General features: G+C 37.9%; 1 protein-coding gene across 1 annotated transcript in view; it reads left to right on the forward strand.

Annotated features, from left to right (window-relative positions):
* The window catches only part of TENM3 (teneurin transmembrane protein 3), a 674,684-nt gene that overhangs the window by 480,749 nt on the left and 173,645 nt on the right, over nucleotides 1-20,290 (forward strand). The window contains exon 6 of the mRNA XM_006882227.1: nucleotides 14,400-14,614. Coding sequence (XP_006882289.1) covers nucleotides 14,400-14,614 — 215 coding nt within the window. The remainder of the gene's footprint in view (nucleotides 1-14,399; nucleotides 14,615-20,290) is intronic.

The raw sequence follows: 20,290 nt of genomic DNA on the forward strand, positions 1-20,290 counted from the left end.
CTGTAATATAGAAACGCTTTCAGAGAGAGATGAGCCCTGGTGGCACTGTAGTTAAACACTTGGCTGCTAACCAAAAGGTCACCAGATCAAACCCATCAGCTTCTCTCCAGAGGAAAAATATGTGACAGTCCACGTCCATAAATATTTACAGAGTTGAAAATGCTATGTTTCCTTTGTTGTTGTTGTTGTTATATGCCATTGAGTTGTCTGTGACTTACAGCGACCCTGTGTATAACAGTCCTAAACCCTGCTCTATCCCTTGCCAATCTTATTGTCTGTGACACCTTCCATTACCCTAGTCACTGAGTCAGTCCAGCTCATCGAGGGTCTTCCTCTCTCGTGCTGTCCTTTCAAACTCCCAAGCATGACATCCCTTTACAAGGGTCCTTCCTTGGAACATGTCCAAATTATGTCAGATAAAGCTTCAGAAGCCTTGCCTCCAAGGAGCAGCCTAGTCTCACCCTCTCTGGGACCAACTTGTTTGTTCTCCTAGCAGTCCATGGTATATTTATTCAATAATCTTCTCCAGCACCACAGCTAAAAGGCATCAACTATCCTTCTGTCATTCCTAGTCATTGTCCAGATTTCTGATACATAACAAGTAATTGCAAAACTATGGCCTGGAAAATGCTATGGATAAGTTCTGTTCTGACCTATAGTGTTACAATGAGGTGGAATCAACCAAATGCCAATTATTTGGAGGTTTGCTTTATAGTAGAGAGAGAACATAGACTTTTTAGCCAAACAAGTTGGTTTTAAATCTTAATTCTAATAATTAATTCTTGAACTACTTGGGACAAGCTGTATGGAGGGTTTTTATCAACTAAAAAGGACTAATGGTATAAACTTCATAGACTAGTCTTGAGTACATTGTAAATAATTACAACTGTGACAACTGTACAATAAATGCTTTAAAAGTATTATCAGGGGGTATAGCAGTGAATAAATATAGTAACACTTGTTCCCAAAGCATGTGAATTGCTAGGCAAGACAGAAAGTCAGATAATGACTTTACAGACTAGAAAATGTACAGTTGGAAAACTAGAGTTCTATAGCAGGATATTTTAAAACTAGCTTTATTTGGAGAGAGCGAAAGACAAATATCATAAGTCAGCAGAAAATAATTTCAGCTAATGTAAACAATATAGAAGACCTATAATTTTGGCTAGGGAGCTCTGGTGGCCTAGTGGCAAGAAGCTGTGTTGCAATCCTAAAGGCATGAGGTTTGAGGCCACCAGCTGCTTCACGGGAGATGGATGGGCAATCTCCTCCCTCCTGTGTGATTAACTGCCCCTGAAAACCTGCTGGAGGGTCAGCTGTGGGTCAGTTCAGACTCTGTGGTACACAACAACAATAACATAATTTTGGTTATTGTAATTATGGTAAATGACTACTCGCTTAGGGGAAACCTCACCCTCTCTGACGCACATCAGCCTGCTGTGAAACCATGTCAATCCATCTTGTTGATGATACTTTTCTACTACTACTCTTAAAAAGATATATACATAGGTATCTCATATATGTATCTTTTATGTATACCTATAATCCATCTTGCTTAAAATAATTTCAGTTGCTCTTAAAGTGTTGCATGATTCTTTCTCATGCACTAATTTTCTCAAACACTGGACATTGCCAGACAATTTGATTTGATAGCTCATTTAAGATCATCTTTGGATTGAAGAAATGAGACTAACAGGGCTGCAAGAGCATTGAGTTTTATTCAATATTGTTTATAGTATTTGTGTTATGGCAGCGTATAATACTTCCTTAATTAGATGCTGTATTGATTTTGTACACTAAAGTATGTTTGCAGTGTTCTTGTGTTTTATTTCATTTCACTTGTGACATTACACTGTGTATCCACAATGTTAAGTTCTGGCATGTGGTTGTTTATAAAAAGATATGTTCTCTCAGTAATTTCATAGTCAGGCTCTGAATCTGAAGTTAGATCATATGAATTGGAGAGTGGGCTATTGATTGTCTATAAATGCCTAAACTTGCTTCCTTGTGTCTTAATTATTAGGGCCTCTGTGGGACTTAAAATGATATTATTATTTATCCGCCTCCACAATTGCAGGAATTTACAGCTGGATTTCTTCTCTGCCTTTCCATTTTAATCATTATAGGTGGCTGACTCACATCTTGCAGGTGGCAAATGCATGATGTATGTGACAAAATATTTAGTATTTGATTTTAGATGGTTTCCTGGTGCCACAAAATATTTTCTAACAATTACCAAACCTATTAATTACTAGAATGAGTTTATGTTCTCAATTTTGTCTTTGTAACACCTATGATTGACAAATTATTATTTGTGAAATGTTTTCAGAGAGTGTAAGGTGTGTTCTTTAAGGAGTTATCTGAAAACTGCCACTTTACTGGTTTATTTTAATATAAGCTGGATATCATTCAAGGAAGGAATAACAATAGCTTTATGTGTGCGTGCTTCATTTTCACACTGTGACAACTATATTTTAAGACATTAGAACTGCTGTGGTACATGCTTACTGATGAAAGGGAAAGTCACAGTTAGCCGGTAAAAAACCTGCTAGCAGCTCCCACATTCAGGCACAATGGGACTCATCTAAAAAACATTTTTCAAGATGATACCCTATTGTGTTTGAAGACATGGTACATCTCACTCTTCGGGTGAGAGTTTTAATTGGTTTGATTCTAACCTACAAACTTTAGGTTTAGAATAACTTGAGGGCACTCTGTTGCCCTGTCTCTATTTTTTTTCCCCTCCACCTTTCCTCCTTTCTCTCTTAGTAAAACCTGCAGACAACCTTATTGTTTTCTATGATCATTCCCAGGCTCAGCTCTGGAGGTTTAAAGATCTCAGTCAGGGAGAATAGAGAGCACTAGGATGGGTCCCTCCTCTGTTTCTTCTGAAGCCAAAGTTTTCTGGAATTCAGGGCATGATAAAAGAGTTCTGTGCCCAGGTTTTTTATCTAAGAGGAGTGATGGGCTACAGATGAAAAGGTTGTGCAGTTATTTACAAGTTTATCACACTGTGTCAGCAGCTCAATAACTTCCAGGTGTGCGCTTATAATCAATAAAGAACATTTGGAAATGCTAACTCAAATGGCCACAATTGGCTCAAATTAGAGGAAAGCTATTACTTGAATAGCAACTTTGCAGCATTTTTTTTTAACTTTGCAGCATTTTAAAAAGGCAAGGCCCCTTTACAGGAAGACTAGTCCCCCAGTTGTCGAGCTAGCAGCACAAATGCTATACTAATCTTAGCTGCTGGTCTCTTCCATTTAAACAGATTAAGGACAACCTTCTATCTCTCCATCATTAATATTAATAAGCGTTCAGGTCTACATCTGCCCTTTAGAAGACTGCCATTTAATAGAAGTCATCCTAAATAGTATAATTCTTGGTGGTGGTGTGTACCACAGAGTCTGAATCCAGTCAAAGCTGACTGTCTGGGGGTTTGCAGAGGCCATTGTCGCATGGGAGGAGATCACCTATACTTCTCGCACAGAGCAGCTGTTGGCCTCAAACTGTGTGCCTTCAGGATTACAGTGCAGTTTCTTTCCACTAAGCCACTAGACCTCCCTAATAGGATAACATAGTATCAAAATAATATAATAATCTATAGTGAATAGAGACTCTGCAAAGACGTGGATCACAACAAACTGGCTGACTCTGAGGAGAATGGGAATCCCAGAACACTTGATTGTATTTATTTGAAACCTGTGGACCAGGAGGCAGTCGTCAGAACAGAGCAAGGAGACAAGGAATGGTTCAAAATCTGGAAAAGTGTCCACCAGGGATGTATTCTGTCTCCGTACCTTTTCAATCCATATGCAGAACGGATCATCCGGGAGGCTGGGCTGTAAGAGGAGGAATGTGGTATCCGGATTTGAGGAAGATTCATCAACAACCCACATTATGAAGAAGACACAGCCCTACTTGCTGAAATTGAGGAGGACCTGAAGCGTTACCTGCAGAAGGTCAAGGGTTGCAGCCTTCAATATGGATTGAAGCTCAACAGCAAGAAAACAAAGATTCTCACCACTCGGCCAATTGGCAGCATCATTATGGATGGTAAAGAAATTGAGATTGTTAACAGTTTTAGTTTGCTTGGCTTCACAATCAACATTCTTGGTACCAGCAGCCAGGAAATCAGGAAATTAATTACATTAGGAAAGTCAGCTGTCAGTGACCTCTTCAGAGTACTGAAAAACAATGATGTCAGACTGGAGATTAAGGTGCAACTGACCCAGGCCATACTCTTCTCAACTTCTTGTCATGCATCAGAGAGCTGGACATTAACTAGGAATGATAAAGAATTGATGCCTTTGAACTGTGATGCTAGAGAAGAGTATTGAATATACCATGGACTTCTAGGAGAACAAACAAGTTCGTCCTTGAGAAGATGAGACCAGGCTTCTCCTTGGAGGCGAGGATTCTGAGGCTTCATCCGACGTACTCTGGGCCTGTTGTATGGACAGACTGGTCCTTGGAGAAGGACATCGTGATTGGGAGGGTGGAGGAATGGAGAAAGAGGGAGACCATCAATGAGATGGATTGATTCAGTGACTGGGGTACTGAGGGTAAGTGTGTCGGAGACAGTCAAGTTGGAACAGGATAGAGCAGGTTTCAGGGCTGTAGTACATAGGGTCACTATGAGTTGCAAGCCACTTGACAGATAACAACACATCAATCATAAATAGAATGTGATAGATATATTGAGATTTGAGTCATATTTCATGGGAAAAACCAAAATACAAAATAGGTAAGTGTTCTTCAGCTTATTTTGTTCTGGGCTTCCTAAAACAAAACGGACATCCAAAATTAAATTTATATTTTTTTTATTTCCCAAGATAGTAATACTCCTATGTGCTTAATAAAGGGAGCTCTGCTGTCCTAGTAATAAGAAGCTGCACTGCAATCCCAAAGGCATGTGGTTTGAATCCACCAAATGTTCCATGGGAGAAGGATGGCCAGTCTCCTGCCATGCAATGAATGTCCTCTGAAAACCCACTGGAGGGTCAGCTATGGGTTGGTTTTAGCTTGATGGCACACAACAATATTTGCCTAAATATAATTCTTATATAACTGTATCTATTCCTCAGTTACCAAAATGATAAGTCAGTTATCAACATGATTCCAAAGGCCCCATCATTGTGTTAAAAAAAGGGCATTGTTTGAAAATGTAAAATTAACCACATTAGATCATAAAATGGAGGATGGCTACATCATTACATGGCTAGCACATTGCGTCACTGTATAGCTGACCAATTCAGGATAATCGTGACCAAGCCAGGCTCACTCTAAGAGCTTTAACCATCTTAATGTTGTTAATGCACAAAATAGTCAGTAGATTTTTTTTTCACTGTTGTCATGAACATGAAATGTTGGATAAAGAGAAACAAACACTTAGGTGTTTATGAAGCATTTTTATCATTCTAAAACATAAACACAGAACATTTATTAAAAATGCCTCTTTTAATTAGATGACTAGGAGTGTTTTACAAATAATTTATTTATCCGTAGATAAATATGACTTATTACAAGAACAAAGCAAAACTCAGAATCAGTTCTATTTCTGTTCTTCTGTTTTGTAAATAGGAAAAAATTAGAACCTTTGCTACATAAAAGAAGTTCATTAAACAAAATAGTTATGAATGAAAGGTTTATCTCAGTGATGCCCCTTTAAAATCAGCACTTTAAAATCCTTATTATTCATTTGCCAAAAATATCATTGTGATCTACAACCAAATAATAGGGTTAAGGTCATGTTTCTCCTTTAATTTTATTGCAGGAAAAGAATTGGCATCTACCTACTTTCAAAAATCTATGTTACCATTATTAGAGTTTACTTTCTCTGTTTCTATGGCATGTAACCTTAAAGTCTCTACCATAGCTTAGCCAAATACTACTAATTACCTCTGCTATTCTTTTCTTCAAAGGGAGTTACTTTAGTATGCTCAGAGTGGAGTAGAATGTAGGATTATTGTTATTTTAGTTTATGCTTACTAAATATTTTAGATGGTTTTAATATGATGTATATATTTTTTAAATAGATCTATTTAAGGTACAAAAGAACAAGGATATCAGTTTACAGATTAAGGTACATCTAGTCCAAGCCATGATATTTTCACTTACTTCCTACACATCTAAAAGCAGGACAACAAATAAGGAAGACTGTGTGGATCATAACAAATTGTGGCTGCCTCTGAGAAGAATGGGAATCCCAGAACATTTAATTGTGCTAATGCAAAACCTATACTTGGACCAAGAGGCAGTCATCAGAACAGAGCAGGATAACACTGCATGGTTCAAAATTGGGAAGGGTGTACGCCAGGGATACATCCTGTCTCCATACCTTTTCAGCATGTATGCAGAGCAGATTATCCGAGAGGCTGGGCTCTCTGAGGAGAATTGTGGCATCAGGATTGGTGGAAGATCTATTAACAATCTGCGTTATGCAGATGACACAACCCTGCTTGCTGAAACTGAGGAGGACCTCATGCACTTGCTGTGAAGGGTCAAGGACTGCAGCCTTCAGTATGGACTGAGGCTCAATGTCAAGAAGACAAAGATTCTCACCACTGGACCAACTGGCAGCATCAGGATGGATGGTGAAGAGATTGAGATTGTTCACAGCTTCAGTTTACTCAGCTCCAGTCAGCACTCTTGGCACCAGCAGTCCGGAAATCAAAAAGCATATCGCGATGGGAAAGTCTGCTGTTAGGGACCTCTCTAAAGTACTCAGGAGCAACATTGTCTCTCTGGAGACTAAGGTGTGCCTGATACAGGCCATGGTCTTTGCTTGTTATGCATCAGAGAGTTGGACAATGACTAGGGAGGACAGAAGGAGAGTTGATGCTTTTGAGCTGTGGTGCTGGAGAAGAGTACTGAATGTACCATGGACTGCCAGGAAAACAAACACATTCATCTTGGAGAGGATTAAACCAAGCTACTCCTTGGAGGCAAGGATTCTGGGGCTTTGTCTGACATACTTTGGACATGTTGCCAGGAGGGACGGGTCCTTGGAGAGGGACATCATACTTGGAGGGTGGAGGGACAGCGCAGGAGGGGAAGACCCTCTATGAGATGGATTGATTCGGTGACTGGGGTAATCGGGATGGGTGTGCCAGAGGCGGTGCGGTTGGCGCAGGATAGAGCAGGGTTTAGGGCTGTTGTGCATAGGGTCGCTATGAGTCACAAACGACTCAATGGCACATAACAACAACAACAGAGAAGAAATGATGGATTTGAATTATGATATCTGTGGTGAAGGGTAGTAAGTATATCACGGACTGCCTAATGAACAACAAAAAGTCTGTCTTGAGGAATTACAACTAGAGTGAGTACACCTTTGAGGAAAAGATGGTGAAGCATCATTTTGACTCATCAACATGTTATCAAGGAGGCAGCAGTCCTTGGAAAAAAAATATAATGCTGGGGAAAGTAGAAAGTCAACAGAAGAGAGGAAGACTCCTACCAAGATGGATTGACTAAGTGATTGCAACACAGATTTGAATATGGAAGAGATTGTGAAGATGGCTCAGGAAATGGCAGAGTTCCAATTTGTTCACAGGATCACTATGAGTCATAGTCAACTCAGTGGCACCTAATAAAAAGAAACTCTTAATTTATGGGAAATATCCACAGTATAATTCAGCTGGTAGGGCCAGTAGTTATTAAAATCAAACATCGTATCTGTCATACAAAGTTGGACTTATTTTTCCAGTTCAGTAAATTAATGTACATTCTGGCACAACCATCTTGATTCTGAGTTTCCATTATATGTCCATAGATAGAATAAGAATAGGATAAGATAGAAACATAAGGCAGATCTTTGCGATGAATTTGTCAATTGAATTCAATAAGGTCTCACTGTCTTTAATATTTCTTATCTTAATGGCACTCTATTTACAAACTTGAAACACTTATGCTGGTAGAAATTACTTTTTTACAATGGTTGAGGGTGTTAAGGAGTTCATTAAATAAAAATGCTATACCTCTTGTTATATCTAATTTCAAAGGATGTCAACAGTTTAAATTCCCCACTTCTAAGACTACTGTTTGCCCTTGACAATAATGCAAAAAGCAGGCAAAGACACCAGGGCCCTACCATGGAATTAGGGTAGAGGTGTCTTGAATATAGGAGACTTGAGCTACAAAAATACTTTCTCTTTTCTACAGAGGAAGGTTTATACTCCAGAACAAAGAATCTTAGTAAAATTCTGATTGTATGGTAGAACTCAATATGTAGACATTGAAATTCTAGAAACGAATCCATTTAACAGTATCTAGCACTCCCCCCTGGGGGCTAGATCATGAGTTGCTTGCTCTTAACCCAAAAGCCTCTGTGGCAGTTGATTCACCAGGAACTTCTCCGGAGATGGATGAATGGTCTTCTGCTCTGTGATTACAGTCTCAGAATCCCAGTGACAGGTCACTTATCCAGGTTTCAACTCTACAGCAATTCATTTCTTCATTCTCTTTGCTTGTCAAGTCAGAACCAATCCATTGCTGACCCACCTGTGAATTGTCAGAGGCTGTAAATCACACAGGAGAAAATGACTTCTCTGTCCTCAAATTGCTTGCCTTTGGGTTGGCAGCCCAACTCTCTACTGACCAAACCAACATAGCTTCCTTTAAGGGGAGAAAAAGTACCCATTCCCTTACTGACAAGCCTTCCTCGTACCCCAGAAGTCCGCTCACTCTTCTCTGAAGATCCTTAGACTGCTAGACCCCCATGAGTATTTCAACTCAGAATCTATAAGGTTTTAATTGTTATTGTTAGGTGCCATCAGGCTGACTAATTCACAGCAACCCTATGAACAACAGATTGGCACCCTTCCTTATCCTGTGCTTACCGAGTCTCCACCATGCTCCAGACCATTGTTGCAGTCACTGTATCAGTTCATGTTGAAGAGCTTCCTCTCTTTCGCTGATCCTGCATCACCGTATGAGTTCATCTTGCTGAAGATTGCCTCTGCTCATCTGAACCTGTTCGTTGCCCAGCACGATGTCTTTTTTTTAAGGACTGGCCCTCCTGACAACATACCTTTAAGTATGTGAGATGAAGTTTCACCTTGATTACTTCTCATGGGCACTTGGGTTGCACTTCTTCTAAGACAGGTTGTGTGTTTTTCTTTTGACAGTTCGTGTTATATTCAATACTCTTGGTCAACACCACAAGGTTGGTTATTTAGGCTTTTCCATTACCAAAGAAGAAGAAAAGGCAATTATCACAGCCACCCCATTTAAACACGTCCGATCAAAGGTGGTTCTTTGTGTTACAAATGAGTCTTACCACTGAAGAAGAGCCACCAGTTAAATTAGCTATGGGACTAATGTGATAGAGATACATTTATTGGCACCACAGAGAGTCCACACATTATTTCTTTGATAAATAATTAAAATAAGTATATGGAATGGGAAGGGAATCAGTATGTAGAAGAAACAACAAAACAAAATTAAGTTGTTAGTTATGAAATTAATGTTACAAAATTAAATGTGTATAAATGGTTGAAATAAAAGCGGTCTGCAAGTTGTAAAACTTTCACTCAAATCTCAGTATTTTTTAAATCCAAATTAAACCCCTAGTAAGATTATGTTCTGGAAAACAATGTATTCAAATTTTGTAAATAAACTAGTATTTAAAAATTTTAAAAAATTAAACCAGCTATTGAACTGTTTCTCAGCAAAGAAATAAGAGACTTTGCAAGTAACAATTTGATCCTTATTACCAAAACTAGTGGTCTTGGATAAGGACAGTATTTGGGTGCAGAAGAATATACTTGGAGATTAGCATCAGTTTACTGCTTACCAGATCTCAAAGCATAAACACCCTATTAAGTCTGCCAAGAAACATTTATAGCAGCTAAGGGATCTGTACCAGAGAATAAATCCCATAACCCTTACTTTGTACTTGCTAAGCTTAATAACAGTATATTTGTGGTGGTGGTGGCGGTGGTGGTTGTTAGGTGCCTTTGGATGGAACTGACTCCTACCTAACCTTCCGGCAGTTTTTGAGTGGCTCTGAATCACCTGGGAAGAGATTGTCCATCTTTCTTTCCTCAGAGTAGCTGGTGGATTAGAACCATCTACCTCTGGGTCAGCAGCACAGTTTCTTGTCACTAGGCCACCAGAGCCTTATATTTCTATGAAGTTGATGAGTCAGCCCAACAATAGGCTTGTTCCGTCTTTAGTATTTGTGCTAACAAATCCTAGTGGGAAAATAACGGCTATTCTATTTAGAGCTTTAAAGATCCTTTCATCTGGAAGTTAGCCTAAAGATAAAAACGTACTAAAATTTGTTATCAATTATAAGCAAAGAATGCTATGTTATCATACCCATGACAATTTTTGTCTTACTGAAATTGGTCACTCATTCATAAGGAAGATAAGGAATAGGCCGCATGTATTAAAATTGTACACTAAGAAGACTGGAATTGTTCAGTGAATTATTAAATCTAATTTTGTTTAAAACAAACAAACCCTTAGTAATTTCAAATAATTTGATGAATAAGCAAAGATTATATTGTTGATTGTATAAAAATACATGGATTTGGAATTATTTCCAACCTACACTTGAATGTTGATTCTGCTATTCTGTGTACATAAATTACTTCACTGAGCCTTACTTAGTTTTGTCACCTAAAAAAAAACCCCTCACCTATTTCATTTTAATAATTAAAAGATGACGTATATCAAAGGGCTTGAAAGAGAGCTATCATTATGTACCATCGAATCAGAACCAGTTCATAACTGCTGATTTTCAGAAGCTGGAAATCGCATAGGAAGAGATTGCACTTCCTTCTTGCGCAGAGCTGCTGGTGAATTAGAATTGCAGTTGTCTGGGTTTGGGTTGACAGCACAACTCCTTACCCACTAGACCGTCAGAGCTCCCTTGCCTGGTACATCAGGGGTTCTATTCTCTCTTCCCCTTCCTTCCTCTTGTTGCTAATGAGTCAGCTCTGACTCCTAATGAACTTATACAAAACAAACCTGGCCAGTCCTCACCACGGTAAAATCAAACTGAAGACAAATGTGGGATCTATGCAGAAGCATCCTAAATAAGAAGTAGAACTCTGCCTCAGACATTGTAAAATGTCTGTGAATAAAGAATGATGTCTGCTTGTGAAGCAGAATAATCATTGTGTTGTCTAATTGTGTTTTTTCTCTTTTTACTTAGCCATATGTTCTAATTTCTAATATGAATATACATTATTTTGTGAAACAGATACTTGAAATTTCTGTGAATAATGCACAGTTTAAAACTGTGAGTTTCAAAAATTGCCATGATTAGTTTGATACTGTTGTATTCCCTGGCATCTTTTATAAAGAGCTCTGCTGGTGCAGTGGTTAAGTGTTTGCCTACAGACCAGAATGTCAGTGTTTAGAACCACCAGCTACTCTGTGGATGGAAAGAACTACAGATCTCCTTCTGTAAAGATGACAGCCCAGGAACACCCTGTAAGACAGTTCTCTTATTTTTACAGGGTCCTTGAGAGTTGGCCTCATCCCAATAGCACACAATAGAACCTTTTCTATTACTAAATTGGTTCAAGAGGAATAGGCCTGATAGCTGAAGGGTTATAAACTGCCATGATTAAGGGAAATAGTAAATAATGACCTCTTATTAAACTTTCATGTGCAGGCCCCTCCTGCCTCGTACTCTGGTTATTGCAATTCCATCCTAATTTGTCTCTTCACTCCCAGGCTTTTCACACTACTGCACTTTAATGTTCTTGAAACAGTGATTTCATTTCACCTTTAGCCTGCCCAAAACCCTTAATGGGTCTCCATTTAGCTGTAGCCGTCCTTCGCAACCAATGGTATATGCATCATTGTGAAATGCGGTCGTCCAGGTGGAGAGCTAGCCTAACATTTACTAGTAACATGCTCCCTCAAACCTCACATTTATCTGTACGTGTGGATTTGTTGTGAATTGCTCCTCCTGCCATAAACTGGATATCTGTGGTATCTGTCTGTAATCTTGAGGCATGGTCCTTTGAGATTTTCAATTCTGTTTCTGCGCACCCTACCCAGTCCCACCTCTCAACACACACACACACACACACACGCAGACAGACACACGCCTCCATTTAAATCATGGTCTATCTGAAATCATTCTACTTCAAGTATCTATTTCCAAAATATATCTTAAATAACATGCATTAAAAAAAAAAACAACAACAACAGCTTCTAACTCATTGCTGTAGAGTCAGAACCAAATTATAGCTAATCCTCCAATGAGTTTTCTCTGACTCTAAATGGAATGGAAGGAGATTGTTCATCTCTCTCAAATCTCTTAGTGGATTGAACCCTCAAGAGACATTACCTTTGTGTTAAACAGTGTGACTACTTCTAGACTGTACAACCTGAGTGTTTAATATATGCATAGCAACAGAACATTATTAACTGTATACATCTTCAAGAGGAAAAGAAGGGGAATAATGTTCTTTGATAAAATAAAGATAGATAAAGTCACGAACATGAAGTACAAAGACCAAATTTTTAACTTGGTATTCAAGGCCCTCAGCAGAGTGACGTCATTTCCCCTTTCCAACTTTATGTCCTGTGACTCTCCTGGCAAAGATATTATCATCTTCTATTCATTCCTACCAGAAGCCAGGAACTACAGTATGCATTGTATCTGTAATTCCTCATGTAATCCCTTTAACAGTCCTATAATTGCATTATTACTTTCCTCAATTTACAGATGAGGTTTTATATTTTCCTGAAGGTCACACAGCTAGTTAGTGACAGAAGTGGGTTTGTATGATGCTAAACTCCGCTTTCTTTAGCTTCTTTTCCACCCTGATATATCTCTCTGTTCACCACCACCCTAAGTCAGACCTAAACGCACTGCTGTGTTTTTGATCATGATATTTAACTCCCACTGAGAAAGTTACCCTCTTTTTCTACCTGTCCTTCAGAATGTAGCTCAGCACTTATATCTTCTGTGAAATCTTTCAACCTCCAGCTTGTGGCAGTAGCCTTTCTGCAGCCCTCAGGCATTTGTTCCCGAGATTGCCATTTAATTTATGAGTTTATAGATGTTGTCCGCCTAAGCAGATTACTTCCTTCCTATTGGCAGATGCCATGAAAACCAGAGTGGATGATGACTGAGATTCTGTTTGATTTATATTTTGTCTGCTAACCCACAATGTTATTATGCCCTTAGTAGGTACACAGTAAAAATGAACTCAATGAGAAATGAACTATTTACAATCTGACAACTCTCTTCTCTACCATTAAAAATATCTACTTGACCACTCCCTGGTTTGAAATTAATTAAGTTTGCTAAATTTTGAATTAACAACCTTCTTGGAGACACTATTCAGATAGTATAATGTTGGGGGAGGAAAGACAAACCTTTCAATGAGTCAACTTGTTTACAGCTTGTAAAGGTTTGGGTTGATAAAGAACAGTTTGCACAATTTCATTTGTCTTTCACAGACCCTTTCTACATGTGAGAGAATGTAGTTTTTATTTCCTTTTGAGCAAATTGTAAAACCTCTACTGCTGTTCAAGGTAACTGAGAAAGAAAGAACTTTGGAAATGAAAGAAGAGGGGGATAATACCAAAAAGAAGAGGCGTGGATATGTTCTCTAGGACATGCAGAAAGAGAGGCAGTGGTCTCCAAGAGGCGGTAGACATTGGAGGAACAGTTTGTTACTGCAGTTGAAGGTCATGGGGAGGTGCACTGTTAGCATGCTCATGATGACAGAAAACAAGGTGGAAATGAAGTTTGAACAAGGATAAATTACCACAGCCTATTTATATTAAAAACTTTGTTTATGAGAGTTTTTGTTTACCCCCCCCCGACTCCCTTTCCAGATATATCTTTACCTCCTTTCCAGTATCTGATTTTTCGTTCTTTCTAATATAGTTTAGAAAGAACTACATGAACCAATGCTATTGATTGATTAGGTTATTGTTTGCTTAAGGATTGATTTTGAAATCTCCATTATCTCTTCTGCCTTCATTTACACTTTGTAGTGTATTACACTTTGCAAAGCATGTTTAGAATGACTGATAAGTAGCTGACTTACTCTCTCCCAAGAAATAACAAGACTTATAATTTGTAGAATAATTATGTTTCAAGTGATGGAGAAAGACTGTTGGTGTGAAAACAGCTTCAGTAATAGACATACCTTGAGGGAAGGCAACGGATTTTCACTCAAAGATCTTAAAGAAATGTGCTAAATCAGAATAAGTAAAATAGCAGTGTCTTACCTCAAAAAAAAGCTCTTCAAGTGAAATTTTTTTAAGAGTAATCAGAAAAAGATGTGATGCTCTAAACATTTAGCAAAAAAAGAAGTTTTTGAGGGAGATAAAGGATTTTTTTTTCTTCTTGCTTGTTTTTCTTGTTTGTTTCTCATGTTTTCTTTTTTCTTCTACGGATTTCTTGTATTCAGGAAAATTAGGTGGATTTACACAAGAAAACAACACCATAGATTCCGGAGAACTTGATATTGGCCGAAGAGCAATTCAAGAGGTTCCTCCTGGGATCTTCTGGAGATCACAGCTCTTTATTGATCAACCACAGTTTCTTAAATTCAATATCTCTCTTCAGAAGGATGCATTAATCGGAGTATATGGCCGAAAAGGCTTACCACCATCCCATACTCAGGTAAGAGTAATCTTGGTTGTCAATAAAATGAAAACTACCAGTTTGCATTTTTCAAGGTATTTTGTTTCTTGTATTCAGCTGTTTGTTTAACTGCTTGACCCTTTTAAAAAATTGACCATTATAGTGGAGAGAAATTTGAATGCAAATTGCGTTTGTTGTGAGGTTTTTGAATCAGTAGTATGAAAAACTGCATTTCCTTCCTGACTTGCTTTGATCGACTGATTAATTAAAATGTGTTAAAATTTGAGAATAACACAATGAATATTGAGCATTATCTGAACAGCATGGATTTTCCAAATGTTCTGCAAAGCTACCGTGATAGTTTCCGATGATCCTTTTACTTCTAGCGTATTGATGCATGATGCACGTAGCCTTGTCAGGGAGCCCTGGTAGCAAAGTCACAGAGGCTGCATCTTGCTGAAGTCATAGGGGCACTACTAACCCAGAGGCTGTGTCTTGCTGGCTCCTTGAATCCACCAGTGGCTCTGTGATAGAAAGATAAACAGTCTCCTCCTGTGGATTTACGGCTTCAGAAAACCCGGTGGAGGGTCAGCTGTGAGGGAGTGAATAACAGCATTGTCGTCTGAAACATGTGATCATTCAGTTGAAAAAAGTGTATTTTTCACCTTCCTTCAATTTTATTCTTGTCAAAGAAATCATGAGCACACAAACATAAATATAGTGATTTGATACTAACTTTGTCAGTCTAAGCCACTATTCCTTATCTAAAAAGGATGAAAACAAAGATACATAGACAAGTGCGCTTCTATAAGTAGCCAAATTTGATCACATTAATGTGACACTCGAAAAAAGAGAAATATTTTTGTAATTTAGATCCCATGAATAGCAAATTTTCTTGTGGAGGATGAAAATCTTCCCACAGTAACAATTTCTGATAGAGAACCATTATCAGTAATTCCACAAACTTTTTTTACATTTTATTCTAGTTTATTTACAAAATTCAAATCCATTATTTTCAAAAACAGATTGTTTCAATTTCCCTGACCGCCATCCATCAAATTGTACAACCTCATGATTAATCTCCCCTCCTCCTGCAAATCTTCATCCCTCTGCTCCCACTCTCTCCTATAACTTTTGGATCTTTATACTCATTCGACAATAATGGTATAATACAATATTTATCTTTGTGGGATTGAGTTCGTTCACTCAGCATAATGCCTTCCAGTCCCTCCCAAGTTAGGAAATAATTTATAAAATCATTGCTCCTCTGTGTTGCGCAGTATTCCATTGTATAAGTGTACCATAATTTCTCAATCATTTGTAGTTGGACATTTGGGCTGTTTCCATGTTCTTTCTATGGTGAATAATTCTGCTATGAACACTGGTGTACAAATCTCCATTTGTGCCTCAGTTCTCATTTTCTCAGGGTATATTCCAAGTAGTGGAATAACTGGATCATTTAGAATTTCTATGTTCAGTTTTTTGAGGAAGCGCCAAGCTGCCTTACAGAATGATTGTACCCTTTTACTTTTTTATCAGTACTCTACCACTAGATTTATTGTATTAAATTGAGCTTTGAAAGAGATTAATATTTTTAAGAGAATTTTTAAAGCTTAACCTGCTATAAAGCATAAGGAGCCATGGTAGCATGGTACATCAGCATATTTGCAAAGAGGCAACAGTTCAAATCCACAAGTTGCTCCAAGAGAGAAAGGTGGGCAGTCTCCCCTCGCAAACATTGTTGTTAGGTGTCATCAAGTTGACTGTGGCTCATAAGGACAGCAGAACAAAGCTCTGCCTGATGCTACCTACACCATCCTCAGAATCTCTAATGTGGGTAACTCCATTGTTCTAGTCACTCTGCCAGTTCATCTTATTGAAGATCTGCTTGGAGCATCAGAAATCCAATGAATTGGAATTGACTTGATTGCAGCAAGTTGCATAAAATTGAAAATCAGACTTTCCCCAGTATTATGTTAGTAAATGGTTGTTGTTCTTATGTGTTGTTGAGTTACCTGCAACTCATAGCGACCCTATGCACAATAGCTCTGAAGCCTGCCCTGTCCTAAGCCAGTCTCATTGGCTCCAATACATGTACCCCCACTGCCCCAGTTACTGTGTTAATCCATCTCATCCAGGGTTTTCCTCTCCTGTGCTGTCCCTCCACCCTTACAAACATGCTGTCCTTCTCCAAGGATAGGTCTGGCCATGTGCCCAAAGTAAGTGAGACAGAGCTTCAAAATCCTAACTTCCAAGGGAAAACTTGATTTCACCCTCTCCAAGACAGACCTGTTTGTTCTCTTGGTGGTTCATGGTATGTTCAAGACCCTTCTCCAGCACCACAACTCAAAGACCTTGATTCTTACTCTTCTTGTGTCATCCTTAGTCATTGTCGAGCTCTCTGATGCATAGCAAGTAATTACAAAGACCACACCCTGGATCAAGCATTCCTTAGTCTCTAGACTGACATCATTGCCTCTCTGTATTCTGGAGAGGTTCTTGAAAGCAGATTTTTCTCAATGCAATTCATCTTTTGATTTCTTGATTGCTGGTGCCAAGAGTATTGATAGTAAATGTAATAATACACCCTCTTCTCACATTATTAATGTTCTAAAGGCCAGTTCATTATATGAAATTGGAAGGACCACCACATCAAATCAAAAAGTGGAGGATTATTTTAAATAATTACAAAATTATATCATTTTAACTGCCAAATTAAACCATGGTATCATTGCTAAACCAGAGAACCTTCTGGTCCAGTAGAGTTGACATATAATCTTATCACAGCCAGGGTAACTCTCATCTCACACCTTAGCATTTGTCTGTTGTCAATGCACGAAGTCAGATTTTTTTTTTTTGTACAGTGAGCATAAGTAAAAATAGGGTTTTGTTAATTAAAACAAGCAATTTGATGAGTTTAATGTTCTATCTGGTAATCTATTTGTCCATGAAACTTCATGTTGACTTTAATAAAATAAGGAGATGAATTTTATGTATGCTTTATAATCATGGTATTGTTCTAAGAAATGCTTTACATATAAAAACTAAGAGTGTAAATTGTGATGAAAAGTTTTTCATATAAAAATAACCAGTTTTTTTCCCATTTGCATTTTTTTTTATTTTAATGAAAGTTGCAGACTTTGGATTTCCACTCATTCATTGTTGCACGGCTTTCCTCTCTACCAACCCCTCCCCCACAGTTCACTTTTCTCTTTTAAAAGTAAAAAATAAATAATTATCTCATTGTTATACAATCCCTCCCCTCAAGTCCGCTCCACTATTCAGCTTTCATTCTGGACTCTTATCATGACAAGAATACCTAATCATATATTCCTCCTAAACAGTTCTCTCCCTCATCTGTTTCAATGCAGTATGCATTATTTATGCCCTCTTAGTTTCCCCCCAACCCCAATGTCAGCCCTGCTTTACAACAGTGGCACTATGCAGTATTTGTCCTTTTGTGACTGAGATATTTCACTCAGCATAATGTCCTCCATGGTCACCCATTTTGAATAATATTTCAGGAGTTTCTTGTTTTTCAATACTGCATAATATTCCATTGTGTGAATATACCACAGCTTCTCTATCCATTTGTTTGTTGATGAGCACTTGGGTTGTTTCCAGCTCTTTGCTTTTGTGAACAAAGCCGCAATAAACATGGATGTGCATATATCTGTTTGGATGGCCGTTCTGTTTTCATTGGAATATATTCCCAGTAGTGGAACTTCTGGGTCAAATGGTATTTCTAGTTCCAATTTTTTGAGAACGCGCCATACTGCCTTCCATAATTGTTGCACCATTTTATACTCCCAACAACAGTGAATAAGAGTTCCCATTTCTCTGCAACCTCACCAGCATTTGTTGTTTACTGTTCTTTTAAATTTTTATATTCCTACTGGGATGAGATGATATTGCAAGGAAATTCACATTTTTAAAGAAACTTAAATAGGGCAGAATATGTGAATGTCCTTTCTCTAATGTCTTGTAGATGAGAGAGAAGTTTCATACACATAAACTATATAAACTGAAATTTTTTGTGCCGTTTAACTCATAATGGTTCCAACCCTAGAAAATCTTTAGTAAAAGACCAAAGACTAGTAAGCTCCAGAGTGAAACCTGAGTATGCAAATTTTAAAAAATCACTGTTTTGATTTTTTTTATTTAATACTTACATCTGTATTATTAAAATAAATGCCTTCAACCTTTTGACAGCAAATGTTTCTTATTGTATACTAGTCACAGATTTTAAATTTCCGTTTTCAGTTCTGTTTAGTCTCAGCTCCAGTTACAGGCGTCACTCTATAGGCTATGATGTGAATGTTTTTTAAAGGAATTTCAAACCCACTATCACTTAATTGGTTCCAATTCATAGCAGCCTTCCATCGGCTTTTCAAGGTGTAAATCTTAACAGTCCACTGCCTGCCTTTCCCACAGCCACTAGTGGAATCACTCTGGTGATGTTCGGGTTAGCAGCCTGAGACTTCACATACAATGCCACCAGGGATTCTTTTCATGAAATTGTTGTTGTGTACTGTCATGTCAGAATCGACCCATAGCTGACCCTCCAGAAAGTTTTGAGAAGCAGTAATCACACAGGAGGAGATTGCCCATCCTTCTCACACGGAGCAGCTGGTAATAATGGAATTAGGCCTATATAACTTTAATTATTGCAGATAGCAGATTACTTTTATAACAATAGTCTATGAAAATGTATTCTTTCTATTGGAACTACATATATGTTTAAATTACTTTTATATCATTCAAGAAATATACTTCTAAGCTAAGTGCAACACTGAGTATCTAACCTATAAATTTCCAGAAAATAATTTCAGATAAAAATTGTCTATTGTGTTGTGTACTTTAAAGCTTTATTTAAGGACTCAACTTTGATTCTTTGCAAGTTTCATATACCATAATAGATTAGCAAAATAAATATGCAGTTCAAGTTTTTGCATAAGTCTTCTGGTATTTGAACACAATGCCTGTGATATCCACTTTTCTTTTCTATCACAATGTATGTATTTAAGTAGGTTATGTATTTTCTTAAGCTTCACAGTTATTAGAGTTCCTTCTTCTAGTTTATTCAAGATCAGCAGAGCAAACAACTGTTTCTGAGTTCAGTGTTTAAACATGAAATATGCTATAAAGCAGCCCAAATTGAACATTTCTCCATTTCTGGGGAACCTTAAATAAATCAACCTGAAATAATTAAAATTGGCTAGCTATTCAGAATAGTCACTTGAAAGTCTTAGTGACCCTTTATGAAACTGTTTGATTGTTGCCAAGGAATCAGTTGACTTTCTTCCTTCTAATGCCCAGTTCGTTCTCCCAGACAGAAGCCGAAGGAAGCATTTTCACTCTTTAGAGTTGACGGTGTACTAACATTCCAGTGCATTTGCATGAAGGCTCCTTTAGAATGAGAACTTGGGAAACTTGGGGTTCTGAGCACATCCCTACCTTTGTTTGGCCTTATAGCTTCGAACGGGACTCTCAACCTCTCTAAGTTTCTTTGTCTCTCTGTAAAATGAAAGAATTTCATTGATTTCTAAACTCCCTTCTTTTAAAGTTAATGATACACAGTTGTGATAGGACAAGAGCACAGTGTAAGTACAGCAAACATGGAAAAGCTTTATTCTTCTGGCTCCACAGAGGAGGTTTGTTAATACACAGTAATGTGAAACAACTTTCAATGAGAAAGAATTTTAAGTCATGAAT

The sequence above is a fragment of the Elephantulus edwardii genome, unplaced genomic scaffold, assembly GCF_000299155.1.
Source record: "Elephantulus edwardii isolate Elephantulus edwardi_28Jun2011 unplaced genomic scaffold, EleEdw1.0 scaffold00018, whole genome shotgun sequence".
NCBI lineage: Eukaryota > Metazoa > Chordata > Mammalia > Macroscelidea > Macroscelididae > Elephantulus > Elephantulus edwardii.